At 47.2% G+C, this 21,818-nt stretch overlaps 2 protein-coding genes across 10 annotated transcripts in view; both read right to left on the bottom strand.

The window, feature by feature from the left end:
• Positions 1–3: 3 nt before the first annotated feature.
• On the bottom strand, positions 4–13,514 carry PHOSPHO1 (phosphoethanolamine/phosphocholine phosphatase 1). Of its 6 annotated transcripts, none has more exons than XM_074892229.1 (5): positions 8,963–9,592; positions 5,883–6,036; positions 5,594–5,696; positions 2,986–3,102; positions 4–2,116 (listed from the first exon to the last, which is right to left on the bottom strand). In XM_074892229.1, the coding sequence occupies exons 4-5, from the start codon at positions 3,028–3,030 to the stop codon at positions 1,355–1,357; spliced, it is 807 nt and encodes a 268-aa protein (XP_074748330.1). In that variant the 5' UTR covers positions 3,031–3,102; positions 5,594–5,696; positions 5,883–6,036; positions 8,963–9,592; the 3' UTR covers positions 4–1,354. The 6 variants fall into 6 exon arrangements, with proteins under 6 accessions (XP_074748330.1, XP_074748332.1, XP_074748333.1 ...); XM_074892231.1 differs by lacking the exons at positions 5,883–6,036; positions 8,963–9,592 and adding exons at positions 2,855–2,925; positions 7,645–7,817 and having other exon boundaries at positions 3,023–3,102; XM_074892232.1 differs by lacking the exons at positions 2,986–3,102; positions 5,883–6,036; positions 8,963–9,592 and adding exons at positions 2,855–2,925; positions 7,645–7,819.
• Positions 13,515–18,767: 5,253 nt separating this feature from the next.
• ZNF652 (zinc finger protein 652) overlaps positions 18,768–21,818 on the bottom strand; it is a 34,827-nt gene continuing 31,776 nt past the window's right edge. For all 4 annotated transcript variants that reach the window (XM_074892222.1, XM_074892220.1, XM_074892221.1 and 1 more), the window contains one exon: positions 18,768–21,746. In XM_074892222.1, coding sequence (XP_074748323.1) covers positions 21,232–21,746 — 515 coding nt within the window. In that variant the 3' untranslated portion in view covers positions 18,768–21,231. The remainder of the gene's footprint in view (positions 21,747–21,818) is intronic.

The following is a 21,818-nucleotide window of genomic DNA, read 5'->3' as shown; positions in this document are numbered from 1 at the left end:
ATATATGTATTTTTTTTTTTTAATTCCATGGCTTTAAGTTCCACACAGTTGAACAGGGTCCGGAGGAGGAAGAACAAAGAAGGGGGAAATGAAATAGAGGAGGAACGACTCAGGGCTGCTTTGGTTATTTCCTTACTGCTCAGGTTTGCTGTCAGGGTTTCTACACTTTGGAGGAATTACGAGCCACCCTCAGGGGCCGGTAAGGCTGTGGATAAATCCAGGAGAAGCCAACACCAGAGAGCAGCGAATACTGTAGGTCCCCCCTGCAGAGTGCAATTAGAAGGGGCAATTAATACTGCAGCGGGACAAGGGGGCATGGGGTGGCAGGGGGGGTTGGTCTCCGGGGTCCCAATGCCAGGAGAAATGCTACAGCACCACCACACCTCCCAGAGGAGGTTCGGCACCTCTCGGCCAGGTCAGGAGGGAAATTCCCCTCCCCGGGTAAGAGGGGAGTCAACAGGATCCAGCAATCACAAGGAGACGAGTGGTAACGGCTCAGGGTGAGAAGGAATCTGTTCACCCTGGGGCCGTCGGGGGACGTTTTGCCCTGGAAGCAGAAGCAGAGGATGGAAGTGGAAGGCAAGGGCAGGTCCTCCTCCCTGCAGCGGGATGCAGTTGCTGTGCCCGTGCCCTGGGCAAGTGGGTGGGGATGAGCTAGAGGAGGTTGTTTTTTTTTTCCAAAGTACCACCTTTCCAAAAGGTTTTCTGTTCCTCGTGTCCTGTTTTTTTCAGAGAATAAAGTCTCAAGGGACAATTAACTCCATCACAAGGCTCAGCAGCTGAGCCAGGGGCCGCCCTGCCCAGGCGGGGTGTGGAGGGCAAACCGGAGAGCCCAGGCAGCACGAAATTCCTGGATTAAATTTCCAGTGGGCTCATGAAGAGGCAAGGAGGCCTCGAGTATCAGATTCAAGGCAACAGCACGCAGCTCCTGGCGTGGCCGGCGGAGGTCGGGCAGGCAAGGGGGATGAAGGCAGGAGGAAGCATGTGCAGGGCCCAGCCCGTGGGGGAGCTGGCATCTGGTCTTTTAGGAACTGCTCTTGTGAATTCAAAAGGGAAAAAAACAAACAAACAACAAAAAACAATCACCATTAGTGTTGGCAAACACCCACGCTGGAGTAGATGTCCGAGCTGCATAGAGAAGGCTTCATCTCAACATGGCAGGGGAAGAAGGGGGGACCTAGAGAAAGTGCTTTAATCACCGGGGAGAAAGGAGCTCAGAGAGGAAAGGCAGGAAAGCAACCCACGAGTGGGGGCCGAGCGAGCAGTGCCGATGAGCGTGGGGTACAGGATGTGACCCCCCCAAGCTTCTCCTTTCCCAGCTGCTTATGGGAAGCAAGTCTCTTCCAAGCCATCCTCAACACTTCTTCTTGAGGATCTCCTGGAGATAGCGGGCAACTTCCGCAGCTGACTCCCACGGGACGACAGTGGCCTGGAAGGTTCCAGGCTGCTTCTTCTCCATCTCTTGGGTCATCCGGTGCATGGGGTAGCCCTTCCGCGGGAAAGCCACATCAGCTGAAGTCAAAGTCACGGAAGGGCAGAAGTCATTGGCACCATCTCCGACGTAGAAGACCCTCTCGAACTCCACCTCCTCCTGGGCTCTTTCCGCCAGGTACTCTGTTAGGATTTTGCGTTTGCACATGTTGGCCGGGCAGTCAAGGCACTTGTGGCTGTGGTAGGGCCCCAAGGTGAAGTACCCCCTCTTGTCAAAGCCGGATGGGTTGCTGAAAATCTTGCGGAAGAGGGAGTAGAAACCGGCTGCCCTCAGATTGCATTCGATGCCAAACATGTTGGCATCAGAGATGAGGATGATCTCGAAGAGCTCGTGGTTCTTGGAGAGGAACTGGAAGAGGTCCGGCATGCCGGGGGACAGGGGGATGTTCTCGTAGATAGTCTTGAAGTCCCCCATCTTGACCCCCTGGTCCCCCATGTACGCTAGGACGCGCTGCATGTACTCGTTGTAGAAGCCCTCGCGGAAGGTCTGTCGGATGTGCTCTGGAAGCGCCTGCCCCGGCGCTGCTCGGACGATGGAGTCATCGCTGTTCTCATTGATGATGGTCTCGTCGAAATCGAAGACGAGGAGATATTTGGGAGGCCGGGGGCTGGCCATACCAACACCCTGCGAGGCGGAAGGAGAACGCCCAGCTGTTAGGTCAAGGCACTTTGCTTCAGATGTGACACAGCCATGGTGGCAACCACAGCAGCAAGAGGCTGCCAGCCCCACAGCGATGCCCCTTGGCTACTTTACCCCAGGCAGCTTATTAGCCCAGCTGGGCTTGGAGAGGGGGGTTAATCCCCTGCTGACATACCTCAGCCCTGGCCCTAAGGCGTTTATCCTGCCTATAAAGAGATCATTTTGTCACTGCTAATCCTGTTCCTGCAGTCAAGGCGGTCACTGTGCCAAGTGGCTGCCGCACGCATCCTCCCAAGGGATGTGGGGACAGACTGAGCCTCGGGGTGTTGGGTGCAGGGGAGGGGTGTGTGTGTGTGTGTGTGTGTGTGTGTGTTTGTTTACCCCCCAATCTGCTCCTGTCCCACCTCTGAAAAGGGGTTTGTGTCCCTACAGATGCCTCCTGCTGCCAGGACAACTCTGGCTCTTCCCGACAGAGGAAAACATTTTGCAGGTTGATTTTTGCTCCATCACCTGGATGCAGTTTCCCCCTGGGTTGGGCTCTGCAGGCACTGCAGGCTCCTGAAAAGCCTGGGATAACTCAGAGCCACCTCCTGCCCTGCTCTAAACCCAGACTAAACCCACTTTGCCAACACGGTGCAAAGCCAGTGAGCCCCGGCCCAGCCTCCCGGTGCCCACCCGCTCCCCTCGGCTAAAGCCACCACGGCCCCGGCAGCACCCGCTCACCTCCCGGCTGCTCCCACGCTGCCTGTGGCCAGAGGCTTGCAGAATGGGGACCCAATTCCTGCTCCCTGCCCCTGAGAAAAGACGGGACAGCCCCGTTCAGAGAGGACAAGATGGGTGGGAATGGCACTGACCTTAAACAGGCATGGCAGCCCAACGCCCTCGCAGCACCTTTTCATTTTAAGACCATCCCTCTGCAGGCAGCGTGTTGCTGAAGGCAGCGCTGAGGGCTCTCAGAGCTGCTCTCCTGGCTGCAAATCACAAAAAAGGGGGGAGTTTGGTTAATGGCTTGGGTTTTCCCCAGCTGCCACCTTTAGGCACGGCAACCAAATGGCACGGCCGGGCTCTACGTCCTGCAGTGACCTTCTGAGCTCGGGACCTTTCGTACCATGAACGGAGGAATTAAAGGAGAGTGGGGTGAGCGGGCAGAGCCCGTTTAATGCTTCTGATCCCTCTTAATTCCCCCGAGCGCCCGGGCTTTGCTGCATGTGAAAGCAGCCAGCAGAACGGCTCGGCAATAAACCCCGGCAACACATGCCCTGTTCCAAAATTGCCCTGATTTTCTTCCAGTATAATTAGTTTGGGGTGTTTCTTTTAATGGAGTAATTATCCTGGAATGAAACCGGGTGCCCAGGCAGCTCCGGTGAGGATGTGCCAGTCTGCTGCCCCAAAGCGAAGGCAGAGCCCGGGTTATGTCTCCTGAATTTTGCCGACCTCTTGTGGTCCACAACCATCAAAGCAGAGAGATGGGAAACCTCAAAAAAACAACCTCGCAGCCAAACCTGGCTGGAAACTCAGCCAGATGGTTAGCGGGAGGAATAGCACACTGGGACAACGGGAAATTTTAACTGGCCACCAGTAGCTCACCTTAGCTGGGGCTAGGAGGATTTCAATGATTTTTTTGTCATCAGCATGACAACAGGAAGAATTTTTCATCTGAAGGTGATCTGTGTGGGATTTGTCTGGTTTGAAGCCCAGCATCAAACTATTTTGGGCACAAATGCGATTCATGACTCTGCTAAAATAATAAACCACAACTGCAACTCCAAGGTGGCATACTGCAAAAGGAAGCGGGCACTCAAAATTAAACCCTGCGTTGGAATCTTGTAAAAGCGACTTTTTGTGAAACCTTCAAGCCAAACACTAGTTATTTCTTTGTAGGAGCTTCCATCAAAAGCTGATGTTTATTTACAGACATCAGCTGAAGCCAAATAATGCCACAGCCAGTCTGGGATTGCATTAGCCACCGTGATTTTCAGGTCCAAAAAAAAAAATCCAAAAAAGATTAAACATGAAAGAGTAATTGTAATTTTCATCATTATATTCTGAAAAGCTGCCAGAGGTGAGAAAATAATTTGGGTCTAAGCCTTAAGAAGACTTTGCAGCAGAACAGGGAGAGCCCTGGAATGGCTGGTTAACCCCGTGGACGCCGTTACGGGTAGCTGTAAGGGATGACGTGGACATGCGGAGTTAACTGCCCCTCAAAAAGCTCTTCTGGACCCAAGGTTTTTGCGTTTTGCATAAGGGAAAGGCTAACAGCACACATCTTGGATTTCGGGCAAACGCAGACCCGAACACACCATCTATGGAGGCTGAGGTTCCCCAAACACCTTCAATTTAGCCACCTCTCCTGAATTAATGTTTTGTTATGTACATCGAAAGCTGACCTACGAGCTGGGGAAAAGTCAGTTTGGTCTCTTTTGGCTTCTTATTTTAGCTCTGCCTCCTTCGAGAGCTGACCGGCGCAAGGTTGGAAGCAGCATCAGCCACCCTGATCTCACGTTAACTTGTCCTCAGCAGAGCTCCCTGCGAGCTCTCGCCTCCCCTCCCCACCTCCCTGGCATCACTTTGCTCTGCCTGAAGCACCGTGGGCACCCACAGCCCCAGCAGGGATGAATCCAGCCGCTCCCAAGGGCTGGGAAACAAAATCAGTTGCTTCAGGAGGCTCCTTGCCCTGGTGTCCCCAGCACTGCCACCGCTGCTGCACAGAGCCTCCCCCAGCCCAGGGCTCTGCGCCAAGCACCCCTTGGGCTGCTTCCCCTTCGTGGCTTGTGGGGGAGAAGAGAGGCCACCGGACCATTTTCTAAAGGATTTCTAAGGAAAATGATAATCTGTGAAGTCAGCTTGGACAATTGCTGCCCCCATCTACCGGCAGGAGATCGGAGCATCCCTGCCACGCTTCCGCAAGAGCCGCCTCCTGCTCTCAGCCGTCCCTAACGCTGCTATTAATTGTTGCAAAATATGCATTGCTTTTATGCAAAGGAGAAATTAAAATCTCAGCCAGCTTTATTTATAAATAATAAAGAATAAAGGTCTAGGATAGGACTTCTCACCACTGGCCTCTGGGGGCTACTGGGCAAATCACATCCCCATGTGCTGTTTTCCCCTTACGACACAGAAAAGGGAAATACCAGCGTTAGGAGCGACGGAATAAACCAGCGTTTGTCCTCTCCAGCTAAAGACGAGCGGGCTGAGCTGTGGGGTCTGGCAGCAGCCACCTCAAACCCTCACTCTGCCCTGCGTAGGAGGGGAGCAGAGAGGAGAACAAAAAAAAATACTTAGCAAATCTCCCAGCCCTAAATTACCTCGTTCTATCCAGCCAGGAGCCGGCAGTGCCCGTGGGCACACCGCTAGCGGCGTGGGATGGAGCAGCTGGCTCCATCCGGGGTAGGGAGAAGTGAAATCCCTGCAGGACCCTGTCACCGCTCCCAGCAGAGCTATTTCTGCGCGGAGATGACTCACCCGGCGGCTGTCTCCTGGGAGCGCGTCCGTCCACCTTCTGCAAAAAAGGGACTCCCTCCAAAATAAAAGAAAAGCGGCCGCGCTTCCTAACATTATGCAAAGCCTGAATGTTGAAACAGAAAATAAAACAGATATTTGCTCATTAATTACGTCAAACATAAAGGCTTAGACAAACTGAATTTGGGATGAGGGTCAAAAATATGCCTGATAAAAGGGGTGAGCTGCGAGAATAATTTCCCAGGGTAGTTTATTCCCCAAATCTTGATGGTTTCTTCCCCTCACGCAATACCTCCAGCCATCCCCAGGATCCTTCTGCCCCAAAGAGGCCCAGGGAAGAAAGGCTGAAGCCCAGCAATATTCATTGCCCTCGTTATCTCTGCGGACCGGCCCTTGCTGCACATCCCCACAGACCTCCTCACTGCCGTGAGACGTCGGGCTTCATCCTGTACCGGGTTCAGCGCAGGATGAGCTGCACGGAGAGGAGCAGCACCGCGCTACGCACCCACCCTCCGCCGCAGCATCAGGCCCTACACGAGCCCTCATCGCACCCAAGTGAGTGTGGCCAGGGATCAGCACCCGATTTTGGAGCTGGGAACTGTGGAGCCTCGAAAGCGAGGGGGCACGGGGGCATTTCCCAATTGCAGGCACAGTCCCTGGGCTGTTTTAATACCCCAGCGTACTCTGCTCTTGACTGTTTTTAACCTTAAAAAAACATTTGATGTTTCTGTTGTGTACAACATATTTGGTTTTAAGTCAAAACCCAACCACTGATCTTTGCCATATTTGTTTGTCTGCCCCCCAGGACGGTATTAAGGAACAAACCAAGAGGACAGAGTCCTGCTGCCCCAAAACCAAAGGTGGGGAAAACCCCCCGCCCCGGCACCATCAAGCACGTCATCGGGATCATGAAACAATTTCACCACTCCTGGAATAAAACCTGACCCGCTCCCAGCCCTGGCCGTCCACACAGCCCCCGAAGCAGAAGGAAATGAGCAAATTAATAACAAATCACCAGACAGATGAGCTCGGAGGGGCATCTCAGCCAGCCCCGACCCCCCCCACCCCCCCGCACCGAGGTGCCACCTCACCTCTTCTTGTGCTCCGCGGCTCGGGAACGGGAACACCCTCCCCGGGGCTGAGGCTCACCCTCCCCACCCGCACGGCTGGCGACGCCGCGGCCGGTCACCTCGGGTTATGGGGATGTTCCTTTTTTTTTTTTTTTTAATGGTGTTTATTTTTCCTGCCGCCTGCCAGGAAGCCGCGGCGTTACCGCAGCCAAGGGCTCCCGCTGCAGCCGTCAGGGCCGGAGCTCTCTGCTTTGCAACAAAAAAACCGCCTGAAACAGGTGGTTTTGGCCCCAAAACGCTGCGGCTGGCAGGTGGTGGGTGCCGGATCAGCGGCTGGTTTGTGGGAGCCCAAAACCAGAGCCCGGTTCCCCCCGCACTGCGGTGGCAGTGCCGGACCCGCCGCTGGGCACACGCATCCCTCGGCCTCTCGCCCTCCGGGGCACCGGTGCCAGCCCGGTGTCAGCTCCCTGCGGCCGGTGGTGCCGGGACTGCCAGAGGCTGCTGCTCCGGCTCCGGTACCGGCAAGTCCCAGCCCGCTGCCCGGGGAGAGGGACCGGTGCCGACTCACGCCTGGCCACTCCTCGGGTCCTCCCGGTACCGGTGACAGCCGCAACGGGGCTGACTCATGCACGATCGGTGCTTGGAGGCTGCTGCCCGCTTGGCATCTCCCGGTACCGGCACCAGCCGCACCGGTCCTCCGAGGGTCCAACCAGGTGGAGACCCACCGGTACCGGCAACAGCCGCCCCGGTTCCCGCAGGGTCCTACCGGATCGGCACCTCCCGGTACCGGCACCAGCCGCTGCAGCCAGCGAAGACCCCCACCGAGCGGGCACCTCCCGGTACCGGCACCAGCCGTTAGCGGATGGGCTCCCAGTGCCGACATCCACTGCACCGGTCCTCGGAGCCTCCTGCCAGGTCGGCACCTCCCGGTACCAGCCGGGCCGGTACAGACTCACGCCTGATCAGTCCCCGGAGCCTCCTTACCGGGTCGGAACCTCCCGGGAGCGCCCGGTTCGCGCCGGTGCCGGTGGGTGCGGTGGCAGCCCGGGGGTCTCGGCCGTGAACGGGGCCGGGCACCGGCGGCTCGGGAGGGCGGCGCGGCGGGTGCGCGGTCCGGTGCGGCGGGGCCGGCGCCGCTGCCGGGGCTGCCCCGAGCGCGGCCCCTTTAAGGCGACGCAAACGGAGCCGCGGCGCGGCCCCGCGGAACCGCCGCAGTCCCCGGACGTCACCGCCCGCCCAGCCAATGGCAGCCGCGGCGGCGCGCAGCAAAGGGGAGGGCCCTGCTGGAGCCACGCCCCCACCCCGCGGGGCGGGGGGAGCTGGGAATCGGGCTCTTCCCGCCGCCCCCCCCCCCCCCCCCCCAATACCGCGCTAGCGCTTTGCTCCCGAAAGTTGCCAAACCGGCAATAGCCACCCAACTCCTAGAAATAACCAATGGAGCCATTTTGTAATTTAGCCATTTTGGGGGGATTTTGCCCCAAAATAAGGGCTGAGTGCAGCGTTCAGCCCCCGAGGCCAGGGAGCTCAGGGGACCAAAAAAACCCCCAAACCACAAAAACGCTCCCCAAAAACGCTGCCCCAGTGGCAGCTCCGCCTTTCGAGCTCCGGGGGAAGGAGCCTCACCGAGCCCCCACCCGGCCCCGGCCGCTCCAGCCCCGCCGCTGCCCGCACCCGGGGGGGGGGAGCGGGGAGCCGAGGATAATTTTAGGTGCCGGCTCTGCCCCGGGACACGGAATTGCAGGGTGCGAGGCCCCAACACAAGCAGGGCAGCCCCGGCATGCGTGTCCACAGCCCAAAAATACCCTCGTGGGCTCCAGGAGGGTGGTTAAGTGGCAGCTTTGGTGTCTCGCTGGTACCAGAGTCGCCTGTGATAAAAAAATAAGGGCAGTTTGTTCAAAGGCTGGAGGCAGAGGGTGTGGGCAGGGAGGGGACACAGCGGCAGGGCCTTAAAAACATGTAGTTAGAGACCACCAGAGGTTGGGTTTTGTCTTGCCTTTTAATTAAAAATGTCTAAGAATGGAAGGACGCAAACAAAATTCAAAAGGTCTGCAAAAACCCCCAGTTTTCTGCTCCCTATGTGGGCTGGACAAGGGCCGTCAGGCCCTGCGCTGGCTGCTCGGGGAACGCCACGTTGCCCCGGTGCTCAAGCCATAGCCCCCAAAGTTCGAAAGTTTCCCCATTTCGGCAAAATTCAGTTCCAGCCCCAGCCAAGAAGAGAGCTCTGAGCATTTCTGCAGCCAAACCATTGCTATTCCGAGACCTTTCTTACAGCCCTTGCTCCCGGTTGCTACAGGACACCGACCTTTACATACCGACACTGCCTGCAGACACCCGCCTCTCCTGAGAAACAGCCCTGGTTATCAAGGAAATATTTTATCATCTATTTAGTCTGAGACATTCTGGCTTTTTGATGCAGAGCACACCCTGTTTCCTCTGCACTGCGTGGGTTTTGCTGTTTCTCCTTTCACGTTCCCTCCCCCCTTTGGAGTTCCAGCAGCTCCTGTTAACCCAGGAGACTTGTTCGACTGATTTGTCAGTGGGCACAGGGCAAGTGGGAAACTCCAAAGGGCAAATGCTGCGCTGCCTTCTGTCTCCTTCCCACTGAAAGGCAGCAGGGCAAAGATCATTCCAGAAACATCACAGACGGAGGAGTTTGGCAAGGGTGATCCTGTATCCCAGTGATTTTCCACTGTTAAGAACCCCGGAGAGCAAGCGAGGACAGTGCTTTCTGCATTGGGCTGACCTGGCTCCTGGCAACCCCTGAATAGACAGGCAACCTCCTATGAACACACGGATTCCCCGTCATGGGTGTAACATCCTCATACTACAAGAAACACACTGATGCACACTCTTCTCTCCAAGTTTGTCCTGTTTTTTCACCAAGTGGATTGCATCAGCAGATGAGCAACCCTAAACCCACAACGTCCACGTTGCTGCCCGGCTGACCCGTCCCCGCCCTACTTTATTTCCATCCTGTGGCCCACACAAGAAGTTTGGTTAAGACTAGTTCAGTAGCCCCCACAAAATCAAGCTGGCCACCCGTGTCAGACCTCGTTGCACCAGCACCCATGGTCTGCAATACGTATTTTGGGGAAGCTCTGAGTAAACCCGAAGCTTTCCTTTACTCATGAGGGAGTGAATCCCTATAGCTCAGTCCTCAAGGCATGTGGATAAGGAAACTTCGATTGCAGCTGCTCACCTCGTGCCAGCTCCTCAACACAGTAGTCTCTAACAAACAGTATTTCTTTTATAGCAGTAAATTTTTGATGGCTGAATAATACTTAGATGGTCGGTATCAGGAAAAACCTCAAGAACCAACAAGCCAGAAGACAGCAAACTCCATTCATTTCATCTCACCACGTGGGGTGACCTTCCCAAGCATCTCTTGTGGGTCCCGTCCCCCTCTCAATTTCAGCAGTCGGGACACCTGACAAAGTGGCCAACTTTGCTCAGTGCGGGGTACACCAGTCTGAGCTGAGGTCTCCCTCAGTTTCTCCTGTTGACACAGGCTTCAGTTTTGTATTTAATGCTAAAAGTCATCAAGGAAGAAACAAGGACTTGGTAGGAGAGGTGAGGACATCACCCATCAGGAGCCAAAGCATTTTATGTGTTTTGTTTTATATAACATGTAGAAATCAGGAAACTCAGGCAACAAGATTGGGCTTTTTATCAGGTGGGATAAGCTGCTGCTGAGGTGGCACAAGAGATGCACAGCTAATGGCCCCCATCTCCACACAGTACAGGCCAGCGGTACCGGCTGCTCTGGCCACTCTCACACCACCATGCTGATGAGCAGAGCAAGATGATGCTCTCAATAACTGCAGCCCACTTCGTAAAACACATTGCACTGTCAGCTGGAAATCCTATTCTTTCACATGGAAGTTCAATCTCTGTCTGCTTTATCATAAACCAAGCCTAAAAATCCTCCTACTGCTTGCCAGTCATCCAATATAACTGACACCAATCATCACAACGGTTTCTAAAGAGACTGACAGAGGTGACAAATCTCTCACTGCAGCCTCAAGTTGCTGAGCATATTTAGAAAATACTCAAGAAAAAACCTCTCTGGGCTCTGTCTCAGTGCAATTCATAACCAAGCTCAGACAATTCTGCTGGCAAGAGCCACAGTGAAGAGTCACTGCAACTGCAACACTGACTTATGTTCAGTGGCTTTAGTTAGGGAAATACAACTTAAGCAATGTGAAAAGTTGAGGGATCACGGACATTAGCGATTAATTAGAAACAAGCTGCAAATTGGAAATGTTTTCTATCTAATTCAGTAAGTTACTTCATGCACAGATTCCAACACTGATACCGTCAGAGGAGGAAGCTGCCTTCCTTCATCCACTTCTTTTGCTTCTTCCAGAAGCAGGCAGCAGTCCGCTCCACTGCCATCTCCTGGCAAATCCTCCACAAACTCTTCCTCCTGCAGGTCTATCTCCTCCTCACCAGAAAGGGCACAGATTAAATTGCAGCCCCCTGGGGAATGATTTCTCTGTGGGATGGGAAAAGCCAAGAGCTATGACAGCAACATAACGTATCACAAGTTACAATAGCTTAAATTAATTTAAACCACTGAATTTATCTTCTGTGACAATCTAACATTATTTCTGTGGTTTTTTTAAACAGTAGGCAGAGTGGATGGATTACTGTAATCAATGAAAATATACGTTTGAGTAAATTAAAATCCATGAGACACTGTATAAAACACAGTTGTTTTCTGGTGGTGACAAAAAGCTTAAATTTTCACAGAACACGAGACAACATTTCAGGCCAAGTAGGAATTTTCCTACAAATTAACAACTCCTAAGTTACTAAATATATGATTTATAAAAGAAAGGGGCACAAACTCTAACTCTAGGTAAACTAGTATATTCTGACACACTCCCCGGTTTCCTTGGTGATGGCTGATGAATCATCTTCCATTACAAACCTGCAACTAGAATGGACAGTTAGATAACATCCTTCCTTCACGCTCTCATTTCTCAACGCACTGGTTCTCCTTCTGGTCCCTGGGAACTAGGTCATCATGCAGCTAATATCAAATTCAACCTCTCTGTTGACACACGACGCATTTTCTTTAAGCGCCCTCCAGAAACTGCTGTGAAAGGGAGGTGCGGGATACCTTAACCTGCTGAAATCACAGGGGTTACATAAGAATCAGAGCCCAGTTACCAAATCAGTGTTTGAACGGGACGCAGGCTTTAATTTTAAGTGTCATAAGACCTTTGGACTATTAACGATATCTAAGGCTTAACAGAAAGCTGATACCTTCATGCTTGGGCTGTCTTCGAAGGAATCATTTTTCAGTCTGAACTAATTTTATATATCATTATTCTGAGACATCTCCAATTGAAACACTGGCTACGTTCTGTTCCCTGCTTAGCTTACGTGATCAGAAACACATCGTGAGTAAGATTTCCCGATTGCTATTTTTTGCGTTCCCAGCTTTTTGCCTGTTCGTAGTAGCTTCAATATACCCACAAAGAGGTGACTGGTTCTTATCTCCTTTATTATAACATATGCTATCCACTCTCTGAAAAACCTTAAAAGAGGAAATTATGTAGAAAATCTAAAAGAACTGAAAAGGGAAATGGTGATCCTGTGGTTAAGGCAGTAGTCTGGATCAGAAATAACACAGAGCTCTGCCCCCAGCTGTCACTCACTCAGTGTCAGGCAGGTCTCCACATCTGCAGAACTGGGATATTTACTCATCTGACAGTAACACACTGAATTTAATCACACGGGCTGCTCAAGTAGACACACAAGTAACCACCATTGAAACCCTTAAATACCAAGTTCTCTTTCACAACAGTTCTTTTCTAATAAACTTCCTAGTTTTATCAAAGCTTCTTGAGAAAGTGGTCTTCCTGGTAAAGGTATTAAGTAATTCTCACAGGCTGCAGGAAGGAGGCTGAGAGTTTTAAGCACAGAGATGAAACCATACCAATATTTTATAGGGGAAGTATGCAAACAACACTTCAATTCATCACCCTGCATTGAGTTACTCAGGGAAGAAGGAAGGCTGAATTCCTGTTCGAAAAGCAAAACTGGAAACTATTTTGTAATGTGCTGTCTCAGTCTCATTTTGCAAGCTCTCAGACGTGCCAATGCACGGCTGCAGAATTATTTTGCAGCTCACAATTCAGAGACATGAAACACAACATCCCATAGTTTCTAACTCGCACATCCCCCTTGAACACGCAGCACATGGTAGCGGCACACGTGAATGACTGAGGACAAAGTTGCGTTCCACTATCAGTTGTCCCATGATTATTATTCCCAGACTACAGGCAAAACAAAGTTGAGGCAATCTGAAGATGAAATTGCAAAATTAAGACTGTAAACAGAAACAGCACTTAGCCATAACACACTCACTTTTGTTCAGGTCAAATAAGCAAGAAGTCCAATACAAGCAACATTACAGATCCTCGCTGTTTTTTTTTCAGTTCAATGTTACTGGTGACAAAGGGCTGTCACGCTGCAGCTTTCTCCTGACTTCACTTTGCTAATTCCTTTTATTTCTTGCTGGTATTGGCTCTCATCAGAAATCTAAATGCATTCACTCCAATGGGGGTTCAGGAGAAAACAGTTGGAAAATTTCAGCTCCCTACATGCCCATCCTTCCCCCTTCTTTTAGTATGTTATGCAACTTCTCACGTAGGAAAGAAATCATTACTCTGCATGTCTGAGAAACATGCTACATTATGACTTTTGAATGAAGCAACAACTCATTTTCATAACCTTTCCATGCTACTCAAGAAATCTTGTTATTGCTGCATTAAACAAAAAAAATACACCAAACACCACAAGCAAAAAAAACCCCAAACTACACACACACACCCCCCAAATTTCCAAAAATCTGTCCACAACTGATTTTGCAATTGGTTGAAGAACGAAAGGTGCAACATCACCAAATCCCTCTCAGCAGGAGGCTGTAACCTCACCATGAGCAGTAAGTCAGCCAGAGTGACGCAGCACTTCTTGAAACTTCTACTTTAACACATTAAGTTTGGTTTTCAAATTGCAGTTGTCTTAGGGGGGAAAAAACCCCGAGACAGCCTGCACGTGTCTGGAAACACCCAAGTGGCTCTCTGAACACTGCCAGCCATTTTTTCCAGCTGGACCATGGTAAACAGCAAGGAGAAACAAGATCTCTGCTCTTAGGATGGTTTCATTCCTGTGCCTTCCACTCTAAACCAGGAACAAAATGTAACTCTGGCAGCTCACCTGAAGAACCTCCTGCTTTCCTACAGACAAAAATTCCCACCATTGTATTTCTTCTATTTTTAAGTGATACACGAATGAAAAAGTCCCCGAAGCAGCAGCCTTCCGCGACATACCATGATTTATTCCTGTACTTTAACGAACCTGGCATACCTGTCCAGCAGGATCAATAACTGGCTTCTCTTTAGGGGTAATCATTTTAGCAGCGTTAACTCTGAACAGACTACATGCAGGTATATCTTTAAACTGCTCATTAGATTTTCATTCTTGCCCTCAATGCCTCTTCTTATCCTCAGAAAGCACATTAGTTCAGTGGTGTATCAGAACAACCAAGCAATCCTACTGTCCCCGAAAGGGTAAGGGTATTTCCCTACTAACCTTTAAGCCAAGACTTTGTAACTCACCAATTCAGCTTAAAAGGCTTCAATGACCCTTTGGGAAACCACACACTTAGTGCAGGAAAAGTCAAATGTGTAGTTTCTTGGAAAGACCTCCACAACTGATCAGCATCAGTGTTATTACAAATTTCTCCTTTGTGCAGAAACAAGATTAAAAATATCTAAGGGAACTCTGCCACTGCTGTATAGGTTGATTAAAATAAACAGTAATGACCCTGTTCAGAGTTCTCCAAGTGAAAGATAATAATTAATAGATCACTTCAACAGGGGACTTTTAGTCTGCTTCCGCACCCTGCCCAGGAGTTCGGCAGGTTTTTCAGGAAAGGGAATTCAAACAAAAGCTGTGTTTCCTTTCTGGTGAAAAATTTTACATAATTTCTCACTTTGGAATGTGTTTAAACTGTGCATTATAATGCTCTTATGCTACAGTACATGGTGAAGAGCCTTAGACCATGGAAAACTGTGTAAGAATTACAAATGCAACGCCGTATCACACCCATTTTCATGCTAAATTAGAGGGATCAGTAAGACGTGGATGAAGAAAATATTTAGCAATATGATGAAATAAAAGGACAGACTGATAACATTTAGACCAACTGCTGTACTCGGGCAGCCTCCTTTGACTACAGTGCTTGTGTACGTAAGTTCTCAGTACACAGAGAGATGGCCTACATTGTAAAATACATCCACTCTGTACATATATGTAGGCCATGACTCAGTACAAAGGCAGTTATTCCCAATATTCAGAGACATTTAATCAGAAGATATTTGCTAATTCCAATCTGTAAAAGCAGCAACAGATCGAGAAAGCAAGAGGATTTATTTAAAAAAAATACAGGGCCAATTTTAAAAATGGAAAATAAAAAAAAAAACAAACAAACAACCAAAGCCCCAAACCACTAAATCCCTCTCAAATCTTCATCCTCATTTAAAAAGGCAGAGCTAAGGAGACAGAAGAATGTGGCATTGTCCAACAAAAGCACTGATTATTTCTGAGATCAGAGGGCGCCCCCTGCGATCCACGACAAACTTTTTCTTAGGCATTAGAATAAATTTGAACCAGTCAACTCAGGCAGAAATTATCTTGGTGGGTCAGAAAGCAGTAATGAAATTAATGTAATTCTCATTTCTTATTCAGAATTATATTAGAAGCTTAAAACCTGCGAAATTTTCTTATGGCTGCCAGGATAAAAATCTTTATTAAGGACATCTGTGAACCCCAAGGTTGACTTTTTTTCTAGTGTCTACAGCAAATACTTGCCTTTGTTTTGAACTCCTCTCTCTTTAAGGGTGGATTTTAATTCTTTTACCATGTCTCCAATACATGTACAATATATTATGCAATTTATTTTTAGCATAATGTACTAAAGTGTAAAAATTAATTAATTTATACCTTTCAAGGCCAGCAAGACAATACCACTTAGTAGTGCTGGATTACTTCAAAAACTGCCTTCTGTCTGCTAAAACAGTGAAAGTTACTAATTTGAGTTTAATTCCAGTTTTGAACACCCTTCAATCGCCATAAAAAAATTACCAACTTTCATTCACGTGCACACGAGCCCTGGGAAGACGAGTGTTCCTTCTTCCCCACCCGCACCCTTTGAAGAGAACACTGTGAATTGACAGGAAAGAGCATTCTACAAAAGAAAACAACTGGTGAAATATTACAAAAATGTTTTCAAGTTACAAGTAAAATAACTATCATGGTAGAAGGCAAATTCATCTGATGGAAACTGGTAAGTGATGTGCTGTGAAAGACTGTTTAAATCTTAATGCCCCTGTCAAAACTTGCAGTGTCACACTTCTGCTTTCAAATTTAAACTGTAAAAGAGGAAAACCATCTTATAGTCATTAATTTTCAATGTACCTTTTTTCTACTTCTGAAATACTTGAAGATTTACTATATAGTCTAGAGAGTTACGGTATTTATCAGTTCCAAACTGATGAGCTTGTAGCTAATGATGTTAATTTCTGAAAAGTCAAATGGCAACTCCAAATTGTTGAAGTAGTGCATTATAAGGTTATCTATAATTACTCAGTAGAATATGTACTGCCAGTCTCACTGTCTTTAACACAAAAATATCATCCTTCAAAGACATGTGGCTATTGGTTCTAACAAGTACACATACCTCCAGTCTATGCTTTTCTAGCCAGGATGCAGAAGATCACGTCCAAGCTTGAACTCTACATGAATCTTCTGCTCAGCAGTACGTATTATGCCAACAACAAAAAAAAAAAGTACACACAAAAAAATTATTCCCGTTAAAAAATTAACATCATCAGACTGTAAGGACAGAGAGCTGAAACTTTTATAGTCACTCCTGACAAACTGTAGAGCTCAAAGTTCAGAAGCAGATAAGATACAAGAATAAAGTCGTTTCCATTAAGAATCACTCACACTGGACTTAAGAAAAGGTTCTTCACCGAGAGGGCGGTTGGTCACTGGCACAGGCTGCCCAAGGAGGTGGTCAGGGCACCGAGCCTGCCAGAGTTCAAGGAGCACCTGATGACGCTCTTAGTCACACGGTTGTTTTAGGTGGTCCTGTGAGGAGGAGGGAGTTGGACTCGATGATCCTTAGGGGTCCCTTCCAACTTGACATACTCTAGGATATCTTTATCATAGCATAGTACATACTAGACTGGAAAAAACTGTCAGTTCATTTCGTCGTGAAAATGGGCAAGCGTTTATTTAATTCACCTGCATCATCTCTCAGGTAGCCATGTCTCCTAGGTTTAAAGACCAAAACCAACACTAAAACCAGAAACTCAATCCATCTTCTATTTACAAGTGAGATGTTCTTTGCTAGCAGGTAAAAAAAGTCTTGTTGAGCAATACATTATGTTCGTTTGTTTTTTTTAAATACTGTTAGTCAATAGAAATATGAAACCATAAAATAATCATTTAAACACTTTGTGACCCTGAGCAAGTGCCAAGAGTGAAAAAAGTCTGACATTATTAGTGTTCTTGAGTGCCTCACTGCAAGTCGCACATTGTTTTGTATCATATTCTCAAAGGCACATGACCTACATCCTCTGCAAGTAATAATCAAACCAAAAAGTATCAACACAACACTACCTTTTGCATGAATAGAAACAGCCCTGCACAATAGTGTATCTCAAAACTCCTAAAAAAAAAAAAAGGTACTTAATCCCACTGTGGTCACACTTGGTCATTATAATGGAAAAGACATAGGCAACCGATTAAATACATTACAAAAATATCAATCTTTTCAGCTCAGAGGTAAACTTGGTCTGTCACTTACTTGGCTAAAACTGACTAAAACTGTCAAAGGGAAGCACTAACTTTTAAACTGCATACCCTGAGCTCTACCTCCTCTCCTCAATAAATTGAAAATAGCTATTACATGCTCAAGAGACACAACAGGGCAAAGACAAAAACATATCTCAACAATGCAGCCCATCTGGATAACTAATTTCCCAGTGATAACAGCCTAAATTCAGCTCAAAGGGCTCTTTCGGAAGTCCACAATTTTAAGATTTGGTTGGGAATACAAAGTGGGCGACAGTAACTTTTGATGTGAGCAGCAATACAAATTAGGTCATCTAAGAAGTATCTGAGCTGTGTAAATAGGGGAGTCAATAATTCAGGCAGGCATGACAATACAAAACAAATAATCACCACACCTTTATCCAGATAGATACGTTAGTCTGAGATAATACACTGAACAAACAAGATCACGCAGCTGATGCCTTTAGTAAGGATAAGGCACTGTCCGGTGGACTAGAAGTTTAAAGTTCTCCAGAAAAGATGCTGTCCTTTAAACTGCTTAGAATGCTGACCTCCTGATCGTGTGTTAATTCTGTTGAATCCCCCCTTAAAAATTCAGTAAAACTTTGCCTTGGGCTGTAGGTTGTTTTGGGGGAGAGGAAGGAAAGAAAAAAAAAAACAAAACAGAGAGAATTTAGCCCCACTTTTCAGAAACATTCAAACCAAACCCAAAGTTGGTCTAATTTGTCTTTGCTCTTCTTGAAGGAAGCATTTTAGCAACACAAACCAACCCCATAACCTACTAAATGCAGTAAAGCTGACAGAAAACATTACACTTAGTTTGTCAACATAAGCAGCAAGTAGTGGACACACCTGAATACGTTCCTTTGCGTTGCACAAACTCTGTAGAAGGTCTGCACAGCAATGCAAATTTAAGCAGAAGTGAGAAGCCACAGCAAATCTCAACCTTGAATTTCCTGCCTTTTGCAACGCTCATTTTCCTTTTCTTGCTGAAATAGGTACTTTGTAAGATATTACACTGCAACACTTTTAGACCAGTATGTCAGTTTTTGGTATGTTTGTCCCAGAAAACGAGGAGAATCTGTTGACATCATGTCACATTATGACAGACTGTTAAGCGGGTTAGATAGTTTAATCTTCTTCCACAGAAAGGAAGTTCATATGTCTCAGAAGGAAAAAATACAAAGTGTATCATTGCTATGAACTAAGTAATAGAAAAAAACTGTCCCAGATTTTAGAATTCTGAATAGCAGCCTAATACTGTAAATTTATTGAGAAGAAAATCATTTTGCAAAATTGGAATACAATTGATTTACCAAGAATTTCTTAGCATTTAAAAATCATTTAATAACAGGCCTGACCATAAAATAGTGGCACAACAGAAATGTAGGTTGCAAATGTGACGTGGAATGCATAGAACCTCCAGGGCAGACCAGCCACAGCAAATACAACAGTCATCATCATGAGTGTAAATTCATAACTGGCTTTTTCTTCTAGAAGGTAAGAGGGTGTATATAAATATTATAGAGAAAACATTTAAAAAACATTGGTTTATTTTTCAGAAATGCTGGAAGGGGTTTCAGCTCAGTCAAAAATGAGTAGGTTTGTTGGGCCAAAATTGCCCTTTCTGGTTCCTAAAGTTTCCTATGCTTGTTATCAAAAAAACAACATTAATGATTAGGTGGTAGAAATTGGTGAAAAACACCAGCTAAGGAGCTGATGCTCAACAGAGGACATGGTGTTTCAAAACACAGTGCTTAACAGCATTAACCTTGAGGAAGTAACGCTAGGAAGAATTTCCACCTTTTCTGCTATCATGAAAAAAAAATTAATCGCATTAGCCACAAAAGCCCAATTCATTACCAAGCAGAATAGTAAGTACGACATCTGCCTATGAGGATCTCTGGATGTAGAGTTTGGTGGGATTTAATTTAAAAAGCAGCACAGAAGAGTAGGAATTTTAAGGAAAAGAGGACTTACAGTACATTGCCTTGGGCCTCTGTCTTCACTGAAGGTGGCAACAAGTTCCTAGATTGCATAATGCTGCTATATTTAGTTTTAGTTGAAGAGAAATACAAACCTGAAAAAATAACAGCTACTCACTGGTTAAAACAGATACATTTGGCATTCCAGCCCACCATCCCTGCACTAACTTGTCATTTCCCCCTCATTGCCTCCCAGGATTATGAAACAGTGACATGCCTACAATTCAAAGTTTCCTATCCTACAACTGTAAAACTTAGATTTGCCAAAAGTATGACTACGACCCCTAGGAATCATCCCATAATTTTATGCACATTACATTTATGGGATCGAGCTTCACATGGTACATACAGTGCTATCAGCATTTTCTTAACAATGCAACTGAAACTCCATTGTCTCATTCAAACTTCTCTTCTCACTCTTACAATCAGCCAGTCAGAAATACCACATTTATGATCTCACTTAATTCCCCTCTCCTAACAACTCCAGGAATTCCAAAAAGCAATCTGAAGAGCAGCATTTGATATGATCCCCAACTTAAAATCATACCATGAAAAGCCACTAAACCCGGCTCTCTTACATAAAGAGAAAAGATGCTTGGCTGACTTGAGATACTCGATTTCCTCTCTGCTGTCAGATCTCTCATTTATAAAATCTCATTTATAAAAATCTCTTGTGACTATTCCCGAACTGGTGGGTCCCTACGTGTAAGGGGCTCCCTTTCTAACCCATCTCATACCTCACTCCAACTGAACTAAAGGAAACCTGTGGAGCAGGAATACGGTATTCCAACGTCCTTGTCCAAAAAGCTTAAGAGAAACTGTGAAGAGGGAAACGTAAGATTTAAAAAAAAAAAAAAAAAAAGCCCTACTAAAATAAATTACGTAAAGTTCTGAAATCAACATCACTTTTGAGGCAACCTTTCCAGAGACCTCTTGGGTTCCTTTCTTCTCTGAAGCACCTTTTAAGTTGTATGGTTGTAAGAATAACTTTAACTATAGAAGCTATATGCATCTTTTAAGAATCACATTTTGATGATTATAAAAATTTATCTATTATACAACATAGGTCCAGCTACACTGAAAAAATTACACCGCTTATTGAAATACATTTCATTTTAGAAACAGACTACTAAATAGGTCTATACAAAAAACTCTAAAATAATTTCTGTAGTAAAATAAAGAGTGTGTTAGGAGAGCTACACAAACAAGAAATTTTTTTGTCTTTCTTTATAATGCTCAAATATACTGTGATACGTGGCTGGCTCACTCCATAGCCGGCACCAAAAGCTGAAAAGAATCCATTACGATACACAGTGATACAATTAATGCTCTGTATTAATCTCACAGCCTTTCCGATTAGTACAAAGAAAACCAGGCCTATCTCCTCTTTGAGGAGAAGTCCAGGATATAAAAGCAAGCATACCTCATCAGCTGATATGAAATTATAAAATTCCACAAGTCTCAGTATCTGAAATTTATAAAAGTCACCAGTAAAACGCAAGCAAATTGGGTTTAAGTCCTGTTGGTTCCCAGGTTCAAATGAGCACTGCTGATCCAAAACAGGATTTCCTTGTTTGTTAACTGATTCAAGGGAAAAATTAGGACCATCTGCTGGGGCTAAGAGAAAGACAAAGATCCTCACCAACTACTTCCATGAGGGCATGTTTCCATGTGCATAAAATGGGAAAATAGCTGGCAGGAAGCAAAGATGTTAGTGGTGCTGTGCTGAACTGGTTTTTTCTGCCAGGTGTCGCAGAAAGTTGTCCTCACTCTGGCCTCTGTGATTTAAAGGCTCACTCTTAAAAAGAGCTGGAGGAGGGGGTAAATGAGGAACTGGGGGAACCGGGAGATGATGTGGATGGTGAGGATGAGGATGTAGGTGAAGGTGTGAATATGGGTGGGGAATGGGGCGTGGAGGAAGTGTGCTCACTGGGTTCAGGTTGATAGGTGGAGTTGGGGTGATGGGTGTGTTCACTACAGCAGGGACTGTGGTGGCAGGAGAAGTCGTGGACAGCGGGATCTGGACAGCAGTTGACACGTTGACGGGGCTGGTAACACGGAAGCACTTCTCCTTGTGTGCCTTGAGCATGTTGGAGAAGCGAAATCGCTGGCCACACACATCACATGGGTAGGGCTTCTCTCCTGTGTGAGTTCTGCGATGTCTCTTCATGTTTGGGCGGCTGGTGAAGCTCTTCCCACAGATTTCACAGATAAAGGGCTTCTCTCCTGCCAAACACAGATACGGCAATCATTTAGGCACAGAACATCTGCTAATACTTACTTCAGCATACTTACGCA

Source organism: Strix uralensis, chromosome 22 (genome assembly GCF_047716275.1).
Source record: "Strix uralensis isolate ZFMK-TIS-50842 chromosome 22, bStrUra1, whole genome shotgun sequence".
NCBI classification, from domain to species: domain Eukaryota; kingdom Metazoa; phylum Chordata; class Aves; order Strigiformes; family Strigidae; genus Strix; species Strix uralensis.
This window is presented reverse-complemented; position numbering and strand designations above follow the sequence as displayed.